General features: G+C 30.3%; 1 protein-coding gene and 1 non-coding gene across 2 annotated transcripts; one reads left to right on the top strand and one right to left on the bottom strand.

Moving 5' to 3' along the window:
• The first annotated feature begins 7,915 nt into the window (after positions 1–7,915).
• On the top strand, positions 7,916–7,987 carry TRNAG-UCC. Its single transcript has one exon. It is a non-coding gene; the product is annotated as a tRNA-Gly (tRNA).
• An 89-nt stretch (positions 7,988–8,076) lies between these two features.
• LOC107004877 (probable N-succinyldiaminopimelate aminotransferase DapC) lies at positions 8,077–14,165 on the bottom strand. The gene is made up of 2 exons (XM_015203275.1): positions 13,959–14,165; positions 8,077–9,570 (listed from the first exon to the last, which is right to left on the bottom strand). The coding sequence occupies exons 1-2, from the start codon at positions 14,163–14,165 to the stop codon at positions 8,419–8,421; spliced, it is 1,359 nt and encodes a 452-aa protein (XP_015058761.1). The 3' UTR covers positions 8,077–8,418.
• Between the last annotated feature and the right edge of the window lie 5,491 nt (positions 14,166–19,656).

The following is a 19,656-nucleotide window of genomic DNA, read 5'->3' as shown; positions in this document are numbered from 1 at the left end:
TATATTCCACTTAATCATATAATTTGAAGTGAAAATTGTATTGAAAACAAAAATTTCGGATCCGGTTCCTCTTCATTCTCTTCTTTTCAATTTCTCCAAATTTTATTTGGATTAGTGACACATATCATAGGGTAAAATAAGGGATAATTGTATATAATAGCAAATTAATAATCTAAAATAAATGGAGTAGCTACTGTTTGATTTAGTTGTGCCCCATAGCAAACGTTTGCCAACATTTGCAGTCACCTCTCTCCCTAAACTCTCGCTCGCCACTCTCCCTCTGCTCGCCTCTCTCGCTTTATACAACATAAGTGTGTAAATTGTGTTTCTGTTTTGTATAAAGCGAGAGAAAATTATATATACACATGCAAAAACATATATCTTCGTGCTATACACTTAATTATACAATTTACAAATATTTTACTTCGATTCAATTGTATACAAATGTAAATATTATACAAATATTTTAGCGAAAAAAACCAACGAATTATACAATTGCGTATTATACAATTACAGTGAAATACAATTTTCTATCGTTTTATACGACAGAAGTGTATAATTTGTGTTTCTGTTTTTGTATAAAGTGAGAGAAAAATATATATCTTCTTCCTATACACTTATAATTATACAATATACAAACATTTTAATTCGATTCAATTGTATACAAAGCAAATTTTATACAGATATTGCAGCGAAATAGGCCAACAAATTATACAATTGCAGTGAAATAGGCCAACGAATTATACAATTACGAATTATACAATTGCAGTAAAATAGGCCAGCAAATTATACAATTTAGGCCAGCGAATCATATAATTTCATATTTATAGCGAATTATACAGTTATGCGCAATTATGCAAACTTTGTTATAGCATACAAATATAAATTTTTTGTTTGCTATATGTGAAAGTTGCCCTTAAAATAAATGATAAGATTTAATTTCCCAAAGAATCTCTAATCATGATTTAACTAATAAATACAATATATATTACTATTAAAAATTATTATAATCTCACAAACTTAGCAATATATTATCTTGTCCTGTTATCCATAAATATAAAGAAAAAAAAAGCCTAATTACCCTTTTTAGGTGGGATCTTTTTTAATTTTCTTTTAAATATTGAACTGCTGTCAAATATAACTAATGTTAATTTTGGAGGAAATAGACAAAAAGAAGGTGAAATAAAATATGAAAAAAATAATACTCTTCAATAGCTAATGGTTAAAAAGAAAAATTTTAGGAAAAAATGCAATAAAGTTATTAACTTAAAAATAAAATTAAATCGACATCCTAAGTAAAATAAAAAAAAAAAAGTTAGGAAGAAACTCTCTCCCCCCTCCCCCCCCCCCCTCTTCCCAAAAAATTTTTATGAATAATTGACATAAGATATTGTTAAGGGATTGTGTTATGAATAATTAAGATAAGATATTGCTAAGGGGTTGTGGGGTAGTAATTTTAAAATTAAATATATAATATGTTTATTAGTTAAAATATGATCAAAAATTTATTTTAAAAAATTAAATTTTAATTATTTATTTTAACCTATACAATATATCATTAATTTAAATAGAAACTTGAAAAAAAAAAAACATAAATGGAGAACGAATTCAAAAGTTTCTCATTTATCATATAATCAATTATGCGTCTCCAACATCATGAATAAGAAAAAGTCAATGATTACTTTTAAATTATTTCATTATTTCTTTTAGAACATTCAATTTCATATATTCTAGAAGTTTTATTTTAGTTTTTAAAATGGAACATTTAATTTCATATTTTAGTTTTTTTAAGAAAAAGTAAATGAGTAAGTTTTTTTCTTTTTTGGTAAAATCATAGTATGTAGAAAAAAATGCATAACTGAAACAACTAGAGTGCATATAACCTGGTTTAGATTTTTCAAATATTAAATTAAATTATTTGTATAAAAAATTTAAATTTATAAATCAAATTAAATTAATAAACTTTGGACTTTTTTGAATTTTTCAACCTCGGGTTGGTTCGAATTTTTCAAATACCAAATCAAATCATTGTGTCAAATTTTTAAATTTAGAAATCAAACCAAATAATAAACCTTAACTTTTTTTCTTCAGATTTTTGGATTTTTTCGATAAAGTTTGCATACAAACATATATTTAACTTGTGCTTCAAATATTTCTTTAGTCCAACCAAAATACAATTATCTAAGGTGTTTCTTAGAAAAAATAACACAAAATATGAGATGAGTATTGATGACACAAAAATATTCAATTAAAAAAAATAATGAAATCATCTTATAAAATAAATATTGTAAAGTCATAATGAAAATGATCATAATTTAAAAGTATTAAATCATGCTAAAATAAGTTTAATCAGTATTAGTTACATTACTAAATATTTAAGAAAAATTAAAATTAGATTATGTATTTTAATTATCTAAACCAATGTAAAACTAAGAACAAATATTCAATATTATTGTCATTCTTAGTGTTGAATTGATTTTCTTTTTGCATTAGTATTAATTTAATTTTGATTTAAGCTTTATTATGATTATCAAACATCTATGAACTAAAATCTTAATTGGACCATTTTGAATTCTAAGTTTTAAACTTGAAATATATATTTACAGATAAAACTATGAATTAGTATAAGAAATATTTTAAAACTATATCAAAGTAAATATTTTTATGTATGAAATATATTTTCAAATAACATATATAATGTCGGATTGATTTGATCTCGAATTGTTATTTTTTTTAGTTAAAACCAAACCAACTCAAATATAATCGGGTTCCAAGTCAAACCAAATCAATAGTCAGATTTTTTTTCTGAATTAACTTTATTTACGATTTGATTTGATTTTCAATTCAGTTTTGTACCCCTAAAACAATGTAATATTCTAAAGCAAAATATTAAAGATTGTAAAAATTGAAACAAAAAAAGATTGAAAAGATTGAAACAAAAGAAAGTAACTTTTAGAGAGATAAATTAATAATAAATCTTTGAATATTGTTCCTACCCCTACCCATTTTGATGGTTAGTTGGGAGTTAGGCACTTAAGCAAATCAAACCTACTTCAATATACTCAAAGTTAGACAATACCCTATAGTTAAGGTTAAGACTTCAATTGAATTACATACAAAATTAACCTTTATTTATGTTAAAAAATGAATAATAAGTTGTGATATAGAGCATGGTTAGTTATATGAATGAGATAAAAATTTTATAATCTTATTTGATTATTATGTTTCAGATAACTAATTCTATCATTTATATCATAATGATTAAATAAGTTATCAGCAAAATAAATAATCCCGAGATAAACTATTTCCAAACTTAACTACATCTAATTTTTTTTTTTATTGGAGCAAAGACTGATTTATGAGAAGTGTTTTCAATAATAAATGAAGGATGGGATGGGAAGAAAAATAAATGTTTAGGTCCCAAAGTAAAAAGATTGTTGGGAAGAGTTGTCAAAATTTGTAACATTTGGTCGGTTGTAAGGGCAACTATAAGGCCCTTTCTTGTCAAATATTTAATGCTTGTGTCTTTTTTAAGTGCCAAAAATAAAATTGGTGTTGCTTAATCAATATGGAATTAAATATGTTCTCTACATTTGATCAATTTTGACATAATCTTTACCTACCTATGAAGACATAAAAGTAACCACAACTGAATTCTATGAACTCAATTAATAATTACAATAATAAAAAGAAGAAAAAATTGTTAAGACTTGTTTGTACTTTTTCTGTCTCAATTTACATGACATTTTTATGTTTTAAGAGTCAAACAATTTAAATTTAATCAGAAATTTGCGCATTGAATCTTCATTTTTTTTTGAAATGAAATTTATATATTTGTAAACTACGTAAAAAGTAATATGAGTCACAATAATTGATAATTAAAAATATTTAAAAGATCTATGAAAAATTTATGGTCAAAGATAGATTTATTTAACTCTTGAAATCCGAAAAATAACATATAAAATAGGACGGAGATAGTAGCAATATGCACATGTTCAAATTTCACATAAATAACTTAAAAGGTGGTTGTAAATTTCTTTTAACATGCTATATGCAATTTCTTCACGCTAAACATGAATTTTATTTTATTTTTGTATAATTTGAAATTATGATGTCAAATTAGAGGTACAAAGCAAACTTAAAATTATTTGATTGGAATGAGAGAAACAAAAACAAGAAATGCCATAAAAGTATATGCTAAATGTGTAGTGGACAAGATGTTTTTGTGAGATGAGTTGCTTTTCTTATTATGTATGATTTCTTCCCTACAATTATTTGTTGTTTTTTTTCAAAAGAAGCTGCGGCTTTTCTTATTATAGTATGTAAATATAAGCATATTATGGTACTCCCTCTTTTCTGAAAGTCATTGCTAGAGTTGTATTTTGTAGTCAAATGCAGAGGGAAAGTGTTTGACGAACTTGTGATGACTCAGCTTAAGATGAAAAGTCTCACATCGTTAATACACATGAGAGATGTTGAGTATTTAAATAAGTAGGTTTTATTACATTGACGTGTTTTAAAGTCGTGCGGGCCTAGGTCTAAAACGGACAATATCACTAGTAACCTGGACCGTTACAAATGGTATCAGAGTCACTCTTATGTCAGCCTGGTCGAAGTGGGCTACAGTTCAACTGAGTTTAGGTAATTCCCATTTGAACTTGTAATTCTTCAAAAAAACTTTAATCTAAACAATGAAAATAAGACAACTTCATGATATGCCCTAATCAATACATACTCTGGCTAGTACTTCATATAGCTAAAGCATCTCATCCTTGATGTAAAGCATTACATATGGATCAAGACTTAATCTAGACTAAGAACATTATATGAATCCTATCTATACTTTTCAGTCTATTCATACACATATCTTTTCAAGCTAAATAATTTATCTTTTAAGGTGAATTAAGAATATCAAATACTACAAGTAATCTAAATTGTTTAGTTACTCCTATGTGGATATACAATTTGCATACCAAACTAACAAAAATTCAAGTAAACTATATCTAATATACGATAGGGATTGTTCCCAACTAATTGGCATGCACCATCTAAATGGATATTTCGTATTTGGTGAATTGACACACTCAGAAAGACTTTAAAACTTTGGGTACAATAGGTGTTTTTAGGGTTGAGAAAGTTAGACGTGTTATTAGTAGGATGAGCGAACCCCATGAGATTCCAGTGGAGTTCCGGAAGAGGTATGAAGTGGGTGACTAGATTCTTAATGCTATATTTAAGACAACAAAATTGCCCGACGAAATGAGGTAGAGTATAATGGATCCATTGTACAAGAATAAGGGTGATATTCGAAATAGTAACAATTACATGGGTATCAAATTAGTAATTAAGCAACACTACAAAGATTTGGGAGGGTTGTGGAGATGAGGATAAGGAAAGAGGCGTGTCCATTTCTGAGAATCTATTTGGATTTATGTCGGGGCATTCTACTACTTAAGCCTTCACTTTGTGAGGAGACTGGTGAAAAAATGTAGCGAAAGAGAAGAGGGACTTATATATGGTGTTTATTGACTTTGAAAGCACTATGCATGCTCTTTGTAGGTGTTTGGAGGTTAAGGGTGTCCTGATTGTATGTTAGGGTGATAAAGGGCATGTATACTGGGACAAAAACTTGGTTAGAACAATGGGTGGAGACTCAAAACACTTTTCAGTTGAGATGGGGCTACATCATGGATCAATTCTTAGCTTGTTTCTATTTACCTTGGTGATTGATGAGTTGATGCGGTCTATCCAGGAGGAGGTTTGAAGGTGTATATTTTTTGTGGATGGCATCGTACTGATTGAGGAGACACAATAAAAAGTTAATGCTAGATTGGAGGTTTTTGGACACGCAATGTAGTCCAAAAGGTTTAGGTTGGGCAGGATCAATATAAAATATTTGGAGTAAAAATTCAGTGTTGTGTTTGATGAAGTGGACGTGAAAGTAAGGCGTTTTACACATTATACTCTCTAGAGATTTTTTCCCCCCAGTATATTGGGTTACGATGATGTCACACATTGCATTAGGACAACATGGATAAAATGGAGGCTTGCCTCTGAAGTCTTGTGTGATGAGAAGTTGTCACCGAAACTTAAAGATAAGTTCTATAGAGTGGTGGTCAGATTGTCCTTATTGTATGGGTGGAGTGCTAGCCAGTCAAGAACTCACATACTAAGAAGATCCATATTGTGGAGCTAAGGATGTTGAGATAGATGTATGCTTATATAAGGAGCGACAAGATTGTGAATAAGGTTATCCAAGATAAGCAGGGAGTGACCTTTCTGACAGACAAAATGAGGAAAGCGAGACTGAAATGGTTTGAATATGTGTAGAGGAGGTGCACAACCCCAACAAGGAGGCGCGAGAGGTTGGTTATATGGATTAGATTAACAATGACATATTAAGTATAATTTCAAATCTGAATTTAAAAAAGATTAAATATATAGACCTTATTCCTTATTTCTATGGAGTAGAGAATCTGTATCTAATGCCTCGGCTCAAAAGAAAGAGAAGTCAAAGTAGGATTGCAAGAAAAAAAAATACGTTAATCCTTACTTTTAAAGGGTAGAAAATTTATTTTCAATAGACCGTCAACTAAAAAAATAATCAAAGTAGGGTTGCAGCCTGCAAGAAGGAATAATAAGACAGCACAATAACGAGAAATAAAACTAAATACCAAGACACGTTAGAAAAGAATAAAAATAATAATAGCAATGTGGTAAGATAGACCCAACTAAAGAAGCAAATATGTAACATTTCTATTTCCAAAGGTCACCTTTCATTTTGTCCAAGAAAATGGACAAAAAACTACTCTATTTATTAGAAGATTCACCTTATTAACATTGTTTTTAAAAATATTTTTGGGACAGTTTCAGAATGAGTTTTGGGGCGAAGCATATCAAATATCTTTCGCGATACAAATTAAAAATGTAGATTCACGGAGCGCAAGTTTTAGAATTTAGGACGTAAGCCTCAAACGTAAAAATGTAAATCTTGGACATAAACATGTACGCCTTGAGCCTTAATTTTTTTCAAAAAATTCTTGAATTTTTTTTACTTTAAATCATATTTTTTAATTATTGCTGTACTGATATTTCTCAAATAGTAATTATAATACTTTTTTTTTCTTCATATAAGTTATTGTTACCTATCTCAAATAAAAATCATAACTTGTTTTTATATATTATATGTACTTATTTATTAAAATTTATTTGTAAAATCATTCAAAGTTTTATTTTTGCTTAGACTACGCGCCCATCGATCTATGAAATTTACACCTCATGTCTCGGAGCTCGTGCGTCGCCCCATACCGCATGAAATGCCTCCAGGAGCGGCTCAAGCATATTAGTGGACTAAAGCAAAAATCAAACGGGGCCTTAAACTTGAATTGTTAATAACTTTATATGAGTGATTTCTTCTAGTTTTCAATTGATAATATAATCATTCTTATTTTAAGTTATTTTTCATGAGATATAGTACTCCACATATGTCAAATTTCTTCTAATAATTCCTTCATTTTCATGAAAAGTTTACTTTTTCTACAAATAGTATTCAATATTTGTTAAAAATAATAACTTATAACCTATTACTATTAAAAATGAGGCCCTTAAAATTTGGGGGTCTAAAGCGCATGTCTTTTTTTAACACTGTCGAGCCACCCCTGAATGTCTCACCTCACGCTCCCGCCTTATAAAACACTGCACTTTAATATATGTAATTAGATAATCAAATTGATATTATCATCACATGATATGGTATGTATTTCATCATTCTTAATTACAGTTTTTGAACTCAATCCATAAATACGAAATTGTCTTTGATAAGAAGTGCTTTACCCTCCGACATAGGATTTTAAAATTATCGGGCCTCAAAGTAAAATAAGAAAAATATTTTAAAGTGCCATGAACAGACATCAGCGCGTTTGTAGTTCAACGGTTAGGATAATTGCCTTCCAAGCAATAGACCCGGGTTCGACTCCCGGCAGACGCATTTGATTTTTTTGAAGATAAATCAACCAAACATTAGAAAATTGAAAAATACGCTTCAAGAAAATATTTTTCATCATACAACCACTCTTCTATTCGCAATGACTAAAATCTATTCAGAAAATATTTTTCATCATACAACCACACTCTTCTATTCCCAATGACTAAAATCTATTCAGACCAATTAAGTGTTTTAAATCTTAATGAAAACAAATACGCTTCAATTATCAAATGTCTTATCCATTCAGATTCAGACCTCTAAACAAATGAGGCCTAAATCTAAATAATAGCACTTAACCTCAAATGGAAGTATTGTACTAGCAGTGAAGGGAACACGAAAATCATTTAAACTTATAATGAAATAACACCACTAGGTTTAGTTTACTCCTAAAGGTATCACAGTTGCAAATAATTCATGCCAGAACAATAAGGTATTCACTTCTTTGACAGCTTCTCCTTCATCCTCTGCACTGCACTTCTAAGAGTATCTTCATCTTTGCAGAAGGTAAACCTCACAAGATTCTTTCCTTCTTCCGGATTTAGATAGAATACGCTAGTTGGAATGGCTACAACGCCAACTTCCTTGATTAGGTATTCACAGAAAGCAATGTCATTTTCCAACCCAAAAGGGGTATGATCAACAACCACAAAGTACGTTCCACTCGAGGGGTATACTGTGAAACCAGCTTCCTTTAGCCCCTCCACCAGTATTGCCTTTTTGGCTGAGTAATCCCTCTTAAGCTCCTCATAATAAGAATCTGGAGTTCTAAGGGCAGTAGCAGATGCATATTGCATTGGAGTGGATGTTGCAAAGGTGAGGTAGGAATGAGCCTGTCGTACTCCCCATGTCAAATGAGGAGGAGCTATTGCCCAACCTATTTTCCAGCCTGTTAGCGAGAATGTCTTTCCCAAAGAATTCATGGTTACAGTTCGTTCATACATCCCGGGAAGAGAAGCAATTGAAATGTGTTCCATTTCAAAGGCTAATTTGTCATAAACTTCATCAGCAAAAACTAGAACGTCATTCTCAATGCACAGAGAGGCAATGACGTTGAGTTCTTCTCGAGTGAACATCTTTCCAGTGGGGTTATGCGGAGTATTTAGGAGGATTGCTCGAGTATTCTTAGATACTGCTGATTTTAGCTCCTCAATTGGAAGAGAAAAATCTGGTGGTCTTAAAGTAATACCCTTTATCTTTGCTCCAGCCATAGATAAAGTAGCTTCATAAGAATCATAGAAAGGAGCAAACAGGATCACCTCATCACCAGGATTTATCAAACCCAACATGGTGGCAGCAATTGCTTCAGTACAGCCTGAAGTCACAGTGACTTCCTTTTCGGGGTCAACATCAAGTCCACTGTCTTTCTTGAATCTAGCAGCCACAGCAGAGTTGAGGTCTGGGACTCCATATCCTCGAGCATACTGATTTTTACCTTCCTTAATAGATTGAATAGCCGCTTCTTTAACAAAATCTGGGCCGTCAAAGTTGGGGAAGCCCTGGCCGAGGTTTATAGCTCCATGCTTGATGGCTAGCATGCTCATCTGGGTGAAAATTGTAGTTTTGAACTTCTCTAGGCGCTTGGCAACCTAAAAGAAACAGCAAGAATACTCAATCAGAAGGTAAATGAGGGAAACCCAATATCTCAAGAAAGATCAAATTCTTTTTCCCATCACTTCAAGAGAAATTTATGGATTACTGTATAGTTGGTGCGAAAAAGTGACGAGTGTGCAATCAATTATAAGAGACAAAACGAATAAATTGAAAGCCTAACAAGCTCATATCCGAGCAGTATAAATAGTTTCCAACTTGTCGTGGTGTTAAACTCCAACTACTGGAATATCTGTCTCAAACAAGTGTTTTGTGCATCCTAGGTTGTCAGAATACTTTATGGCAGACTTCAAGGCTTATTGCACAAGTGAATCTCAAAGTAAATACTTCAGTCACTTGATGTTCCAGATCTCTTGCATCAGAGCAGACTATAACTCTAGCATAAGGTTTTATAAGGAGAGAACTCATTGTTATCCAAGGATCCTCTAATTAAGGCTCATGATTTCTTATGGTAAAGCAGTGCTTCTATTTAAATAGGGGCATACTACTGCAGCGTCATATGCTGGAAACGTAGGTTTCATATAGCTGTTGAGACTGTTACTAACTGCTGTTCATGAGAAAGAAAGATCACAGCTTTCTTAATTGGTTTTCCATCTTGTTCAAATTAGTTAGTTAGTTCATTGTTACATTAGTTAGTTAAAAGTTAGTTGGTAACTAATTAGTGAACTGATTAGTGATGTGAGGGTTAACGAGCTGGTAATTATCATTAAGTTAGTCAGAGGATCTGTAATTCATTCAGCTATAAAAGGATGAGGCTTGAGTCACATGTAATTAGATTCATCACAAAAATGGTGAGCTTGTAAGCTCACATTTTCAAACATCTACTTACAGTCCTTTAAGGGAGCTTCATTATTTAATATTCTAACTACCTTTAATGAGAATTTACACATGTCCTGAAACAACTTTAGACCTTTCAAAATTGTTATGGATAAATTTAACAACTAAAATTCAAAAATTGAAGACAAAGAGTCACAAGAGATTCCTTAAATAGTCCAAAATCTTCCGAAATATCTATTTGTTAGGTCTCTCCTTCAGCTTTTGGCACAAAACCTTTAAATAGTTCTGATTAGGGGTGTCAAAAATGAACCCAAACATAGGTAACCCAGCCAACCCGCCCAGAATTTTAAGGGTTGGGCTTAAGATAATTTGAATTGGGTTCAATTTCAACCCGTTCAAGCTTAACCCATTTGAAGAGAATTCTCAATTGACCCCAATTCAATCTCCAATTTCAACCCGTTTTAAAACTTTTTAATAAGATATGTTCCTATATTGAAGGTATGAATTATCATCTATTTAACATCTTTTAAGATTTATCTATCCATTTTTAACTTTTTTAACAAAAAATTCTTGAGCGGAAATTCAAATTGTGATTATAAAAATTAAATATCAATATGTTAAGTTGTTGAGATTAATCGGGTCAAATTAGGTGAGTCAAGACCCAACCCGTTCTTTAGCCCATTTGAGCCCAATCCATTTGAACCCAAAGTAAACTTGGGCGGGTCAAGACCATTTTAATATTTTCAATTTCAACCCAACTGGCCCATTTGACACCCCTAGTTCTGATTATCACCAAGTAATTTGATCAAAGAAGTTGCTAACATATTTTTGAATTTGGCGTGAACCAAAATACAGGGAATGATTTTTTCCGATGGAGAAATACTGGATTAGTTAGTAGCTAACTAGCGATTTATGAAGACAGAATTTACAACCGGGAGACCAGGTTTCCAGTAGAGATGAAAATGTTGTGTGATATCTTTTCAATTTTCTAATCTTGGGGGGACAGAGTTCCTTGATATCAGTGCTGGTGGAGAGGTACCCAGTGGATTAGTCGAGGCATACAACAGCTAGAACCATTATAAAAAAAAATATAGAATCTAACAGAAGTTCTCTTGACTTGTAAATCCTTTTCACAGTTTTGATAGTGAAGGAACTTAGGGATGGACAGAATGCCAAATTTATTTGTTTCTGACAAAATTATCCTAAATTATTGGAGTGCACAAACATTAAACATTCCTACCTTGCAGCCCACTTATTAAACTCTCCTAACTTGCAACTTTCAGAACATGGTCAAGATTTCTCTTCCTTCTCTCCTTCAAGTATGCGCTCTAAACTCCCATGTTAGACTAACGACAACCTCAAACTTACCCAATGATGGTATAACCCAATTACAAATAACGGTTTGTCTGTTTAGATAACAGGCGAAGTTCCAGATCAAGACTGCTACAACAGATAGCCAATCGTCCAATATTGGCTTCCTGATATAATTCTATACTTCTTATATGCTACAGAAATCAACATTTGAAGCTTCAACCAGTTACTTCATTATAGTTCCCTTCAAGCAACTGAAAACAACATATCAATCATGGTCACAGCTTATAACCAACATGCAGCAAAGGGAATTGCCCCAAAACCATCAATTTGATGAGGTATTATTTGACAAGAGTATCCTAATGGCCTAAAAGTATATTTCCATGTTTCTGATTTATTGGTTCGAACCACTTCGAAATGGAAAACCATCTTTAAGACAAAAGATTAGATAACATAATTGTGATTCATTGAAGCCTTCCTGTACACCATTTTAGTTAAGAATTTATACCTAGTAGGAAAGTCCCAATGATCACAATACAATGAAGTACATTTATACAAACTAGGATGTCCACGAAAACTGTGACTTCCATTCCTAGAGTGGCCCTCTTATATCCAATAGTCTGAAACTTCAAGTGTCTTCTTTTTTTTTTTGGAGAAGAGTTTTATCAAATGAAATAAATCATCATGCAATAGAAAGGGAAATAAATCTACATGAACTACAAAAGAAAGGAAATCCCTTTTACAAAAACAGAAGAAATGGAACTCCACAGAACCAAAAAATTTACTCTGGCGGTGAGCTGATGAAATCTACCATGTAGTCTGAGACTTCAAATTTTCGAATTCAGTGAACACTAAAATACACAAATCAAGTAGCTTTTAAGAAGAAGTAATTGAAGGAGGAAGCATGAAAATTACAAGACGATGCAGATACAGCTGATGGATATGGAAAGTGCAATATGAAAGTAAATGGAGTTACAGATGTAACTAAGCACCTAAGATGAGGTGCAAACTGCAAACAACCGTTGAATCAAAGAGAATGGTATTGGAAGTTAGCAACAACTGAAGATGGAGAAACCTTTAAAGAGCATAAGAGAGTGAAAAGAGAATATAAGAATTAAGTGTAAGACGACTTCCACAAAAGTTAGGGACTAGGGAAATAGAAGGAGAAAAAGTATAAACTAACATACGACTTAGAGAGGAGGGTTAAAGACTTGATTCAAGAGAAGTGTACTTATAACATTACCAAACAAATTTTGATAGGAGATTATGAAATCAATGGAAGGAGATGTTGAATACACAGTATGAGAACAAATTAATATGTTCTCAAACATTCAAAACGGACAAAAACCTTAACTACACTCATAGAACCAAGAAAATTGAAGCAAAGGAAGCCACGAAATATATGAAAGGTAGGACCACTTATGGTTGAGATGATATCCGTTTAAGGTTTGTAAATGCCCTTGAGAGGTGAGGTATATGGCTAACCACCAACAATTCAAAAAGATATTAAATAGTATTAGAAAGAAGATAAAACAAGTAGAGAAAGAGCACCTCAGTTCTGAGATGAAAGAACAACGAATATATTCAAAGTTACATATTGATGGTATTGAACTAACGAATTACACATAAAACTTCATGAATTCAATACTACAAGTGTTATAGATATTCCTTGTCTTAGAGAAAGCATATGATGAGTGATAAGAAAATAAAGCACTTATGAAGCAAAGAACTCATATCTAATATATAAAGACCATTATGATCGCGTAAGACCGAGTGGTCAGACAAGTGTGACAATAGGAACTAGAGATATAGTGAAATTTATCCATTACACCACAAATTTTTCTAAAGTCCACACTTATTTATCTTATATAGGATGACCTAACCCAAGAGTATACATAATGTGATTCCCTGGTATAAACTATTTTGGATAAACTGTATAAATTGATCAAATAACAGCATATCTAAAGGTATTATCTAAACCTCTATCAACTTGATAAAGGATTGCGACATAGTGTCGACAAATCCCACTATTCCTCATCTAATACAATAGTTTATATGATCATTCATGATCAAATCCTCCACATCTAAACTGAACCAGATCCTTTACAGTCAATGTAAAATCAAGATTATCTCAAAAGTTGAGCTACAGCTTAACCACAAAAAAGAAAAACTAAAACCTAACAAAGAATGGAAAAAGCTTCAATCTTTATTTCTCTGCTAAATACCATCAATTACAGAAGAACTATTGTTATCAGTACAAAAAAACAAAAGGGGTTACCTGAATAGGCTTAGGAAGTATGTGGGTTGACTTATCTTGAGTAGAAACAGCGACATCATTCTGGGTTGAAGCGGTGGCCATTGTAGAAGAGTATTTTGTGGGAAAATTGCGAAGAATGTAGGGTTTAAAGCTCTTCAATGGCTGCTGAAGCATTTGACTGGAATATTGAGGTGTCCAGGTACATCGAATTGCTCGACAGATTCGCATCCGTATTTATTGGTAAGTGGTAGATAGATACTATTTCATCCGATTCAAAAATGGTCTTTATGTGTATTGATTGATTGACCCTGCCATGAGAGAATTAAGAGATTAGCTTTGTTTGTTAGGGGAGGAAAAGTTTGGAAAGTGGAAACGTGTAAAATGTGTTATCACTTTAAAATAAAAGGGGTAGTTGAAGGGCAAAATAGACTTTCTCAAGTGTTCGAGTTTTATAATATAAGGGATTGTTTGGTAGGGTATATTGAAGGAACAATAATGCTTGTATTAGCTTGGTGTGTATTAGTAGCATCTTGTTTGGTATACTTTTCTATTCTATGCATAACTAATGTTTGAAATACTAATATAGACCCTTTTCAGTTATGAAAAGCGAAAAACGTATAAATTGCACTCTCACATCTTTGGAACGGATTGATGTGCCTACTCACTTCCTTCTTTCTTTTAGCTTCTAAAATGCAAAGGTTAGTTGGAGGGTAAATTAGACTTTTTAATTGTTTGAGTTCTATAACATAAGAGATTGTTTGGTAGAGTATATTGGAGAAAATAATATTTGTATTAGCTTCGTGTATTAGTAGTATCTTGTTTGTTACACTTTTCTAATATATGCATAACTAATGCTTGTATTGATAATATAGACCCTTTTAAGTTTGGAAAGTGGAAACGTGTAAAATGCAGTTTGGAACAAATTGGCCTGCATACTCACTTCCTTCATTCTTTTGACTTCTAAAACACAAGGGGTAGTTGAAGGGCAAATTAGACTTTCTCAACTGTTTGAGTTCTACGATATTTTACGATATTGTATTATAGAACTCAAACAGTTGAGGAAGTCTAATTTGCCCTTCAACTACCCTTCATATTGGGCTTTTTTAGTCTAACAATCCAACTTCTGGAAGGTATAATTCACTCATACAATATCGAAATCGTACAAACTCGTTGGCGTTGGAAAGATTATTTTAAGGTTTCTCCAACAATATCTGGAACTACTCCTAGTTCATCCTGTGCTAGGAGTTATGGTCGTTTGAAAATGACCGAAACTCACTTTCCTAACTTAAACAATTTTTTCAGATTTTCTTATTCTTTCCAAAAATAAGTATTTTTAGATTTTGAACTCTATTCTAGTCGTTTCTTGTTGAGAGATGTTACACTAATATTCTGTCTCACATCTTGATTTCAATTAAATAATTTGTTTATTAGAATGATTTTGTCAAGGTGCGTCACCACATCCTTGAATTTCTTTTAAATGTTTCAAAAAAGATATGTAACCACATTCTTAATTGAAACAATATCTTTTCAACATGCCTAAAACTCATCTAATGTTATAAAAAATATTATATAAAATAAAATAAATCTAAACTTTTAAGATACAATATAAAATTTTGAATTATTTAGTATCCTTTTATTTTTATTCCCTCTTAAAGTTGGTGTTAAAATTAAGCCTACACATATTGTAATTTGTTATTAATCTAACAAAACAATGACGAATTGTTAAAATAAATCTCATTCTTTGTTTGACAAATAAAACAACAATAACTTTTTGAGCCCAAAAATTCTTACTTTATCATTATTAACATCGAATCAAGAAAAACAACAACGTCATGACCAATTCATTTTAAGAAATCACAACTAATGAATAAAAATCAAACCAAACAAAGTTACTTTCATTTATTAAATTAAAGATCATATAACAATCAACACATTCTTCATTTTAATTAAATTATGAATAAAACAAAAGTGTAAGAAAACATGTCACATAGTTACATCAAATTTCATGAATAAATTTTAAAAATAAGATAGAATTTAATCTTAAATAGAGATAATAATTATCACAAAATTTTAACCGGAAACACAATTAGAATATTCAATAATATATATGTTGTATTTGTGTGTTGTTGCTTTTTTTTTTCCTTGGTTGCTGATTTTCTTTTGATTTGTTGTGTGTGCTTGGTAAGGGTGAGTTGTTTAATGTGTATTTTATTTCGTAGCTGATTTTTCTTTCTTTATTTTTTTCCCTAAAACATTAGTTTATTTATTAATTTTAAATTAAAAGAAAGAAATATATATATATATATATATATATATATATATATATATTGTATTTTTTTTTTTATGTTTTTCAAACAATTAAAAATAAAACTTATCTTAAAAAGTGATTTTATTTTGATTGTTCTCAAATATTTTAAATAAATAAAATAACATAAATATCAAAATATTTAATTTAAATTTATAAAAATATTTAAGCTTTAAAATGATATAAAATTTTAAATTCGATAAAAAATTACGTGTCTACACTAATCATAAATCACAAGTACTCCTTGGATCAATCTTTGAACTATAACATGGCTGTGGAACATTAGTTTACACTAAAGCATGGGTATATTTTAGCTCCATTGACTCAAAAGTACAAATGTTATTGGATTTAGACATTACAAAGATTAGGACTTGATCTCATCATATTGAAGCAAATGGAAAATCTTGGCACCCCTTAATCTTATATATAAATATTATTATCATTAGAGAAAATGCACAAGTACCTCTTATACTATGATTAAAATTTCAGAGACAATTCTTAACTAAATTAAGGTTCAATTACCTCCTGAAGTTTTTTTTTTATTGTAATTTTATACACCTTTTGTCTTATGTAGCACACTCCGTGACTCCACGCAATTGAGGCGTGAGAGAGATATTTGGATGCCACATAAGTAAAAAAGGTGCACAAAATTACAAAAAAAAAAAAGTTCAGGGGGCATTAGGATCTTAGAATAGTAAAAGTATGTCATACTCTAGGGGGTATTTGTGCATTTTCCTTATTATTATTACAAGTTAGTTAAATATTCTCAAATCCAAAATAGCTTGTAGTACTAATTGTTAGGATCGAATTCACGCACACACACTAGATGAATGAAGAACACGAGAACTTTCAAGAGAAAGAGATGAGAGATCTAGAGAGAGAAAGAGAAAACTCAATATTTCGTGGTAACACCCCGTGAGTAAACTTCTAAGGCGGTGGGGTATATTTATATTAATAAATCAGAGTATTTTTTGTTACAGAGAATAAATGTATATAGAATTTATACACACATCTCAATTTTTTACATACAAATCATATATCAATTTGTACATTCATTGCATACATGAAACAATTGATAGAGTAACATACTAAATTTGGTGAGCAACAACTTGTATATCAATTTTAAAATCGGTATAACATCTAACAGTCTTAAAATATTTCAGAATTATACATATAATACAACATGATATGTTCAGTCAGTATATAATTGAAAGGATGTTCCTTAAATTGAATATCATAATCTATAATTAGCAGTTTGTACACTCATTTCATAAACTAAAACAGTTAATAAAATGTAAAATTTGGTGAGCACCAACTTTTATACTAATTTCTATAGTCAGTATATATACCCATTTCATACATATAAAAAAAAAACTTGGGAATATCATCATGTTCAGCCCAGTTTCAGAAATAGTTAAATATATCAAAAAGGTGAACATATCATATTGTATATATCCATTCTATATAATTATTATAATTCTAAAATATTTTAGGACGTTAGATGTTATACCAATTTTTATTTTATTTTTTGTAATTACTGGGAACTACTACCGTTACTTCAACATGAAAATTTCAAAATTACATCTTAAATGTATCATATCATCCGCATTTTGCTAAGTTTATAATATAAAATTATGTTTGATAAATAATAATAATAATAATAATAAGTAAAAAGAAAATTTTAGAAATAGTAAATAGAATAGACACATTAATGCTCCATAGTTATACTTTTGATAATTGAGCTCTATGGCTATAGTTCTATTTCTATGGAGGTTACAGTTGTATATTTCTGCTCTTTCGTATATTTCGCTTGTGAAATATACAAATACGGTAAGTATTTACAAATTTTATATTTATACATTTAAGAATTTTTCAAATCTCCGTTTGTATATTTCACTTGCCAATATACACATAAGAAAATTTATTATGATTTTTTCATAAATCGTATACAAATAGCAAAAGTAGTAAGCATATACAAAATTTTGAATTTATACCATCATGAATCAAATTATACAAATTCTGAATTTACATAAATTAAACGAATTATACAAATTAGGCTAATAGCAAAAATTGGGCAAAATTATATCTTGGACTTAAAATTTCCCTAAACAATAACTATAATATATAATATGATTCAAATATTTGCTATTCTGCACAATTTTCCCGTATAAGTATTCCATGTGCTTTTCTTTTTTAATAAAATTACTATTTTATTTGATTTGTTCAAATCGCTGACTATATTAGGAAATTATCTTAGGTTGAAATAAAATAACTTTGATGAAAAGCACATTCTAGGAATCTTGGCATGTTGATTTGTTTGTATACAAAAAATAAGGGCAAGGAGAAGGATAGGGCATCTACCCACCCACTTGGACAAATTATTAAATTATTAGCACCTTTTTGCTGACAACTAACATGACTACATTAACTCATTAATCTAACTATTCAAATTCAAAGTCTTTCAAATGAGTCATATAAAAAAAAAGAGTAGAACATTTTTGCATGTTGATATATGCAAGTATGAAAACAAAGGGACTTATTGTAAATTGTAAATTTTTTTTTAAATTTTGTAGTCTTTTTCAAAGTTAGGCATAATTTTTGGAAGCTAAAATGGTTTGTACGGAGCAAAAGGTGCATTTGATGGAGGTACTCTAACATGAATAAAAAAACCTTTTAGCCGTAATAAATATGTATATTAATAAAGAGAGCTAAATTTTATAAATATTAGTTAATTGTCATTAAATTTAGGACAAATTATTAATTCAAATTAAATGTTATAGCCATAATTTATTTTGATTGTAATTCTCAACAAACATTCCCTTTTTTGTCATCTGATTCGATATAAAATTAACCATTTTATACATTTAGATATAAAATGCGTTTGTGTTTGTATAAAGCGAGAGAAAAGTATATATACATACAAATATTAATACATATATTTTCGTCTTATACACTTATAATTATATAAAACAGATGTTATTATACAAATTAAAATGTTTAAATGAATTTTATAGAAAACTGAACAATTTGTATAAAATTGGATTTTGTAGTGAATTATACAAATCAAAAGTTTCATAATTAAATAAAATTTGTTATGGAGCACAATTATGCAAACTAGCTATAAACTATCGCTCTCGCTTTTGTGTGAGCTTTATGATAAACTTAAAATAAATAAAAAAATATGAAATAATACTCTATTTGATTTCAAACAAAGGTCTTACAGATGAATCCTCTAGCTTGAACCAACAACACAATGATAATCTTATACTTTTCATGGGTGCATTGTCCTAATTTCTGTCAATTTTTCGAGAAATATATATAAAATTTGGTCCGAAGTTAACGGATACATCCACACCCCACCTAGAGGGATGGGTCCGCCTCTAGTTATTACTAACCGATTTGACTACTCATTAA

This window comes from Solanum pennellii, chromosome 11, assembly GCF_001406875.1.
Source record: "Solanum pennellii chromosome 11, SPENNV200".
Lineage (NCBI taxonomy): Eukaryota > Viridiplantae > Streptophyta > Magnoliopsida > Solanales > Solanaceae > Solanum > Solanum pennellii.
Note: the sequence above shows the minus strand (reverse complement) of the source record. Positions and strands in the feature narration are given on the sequence as shown.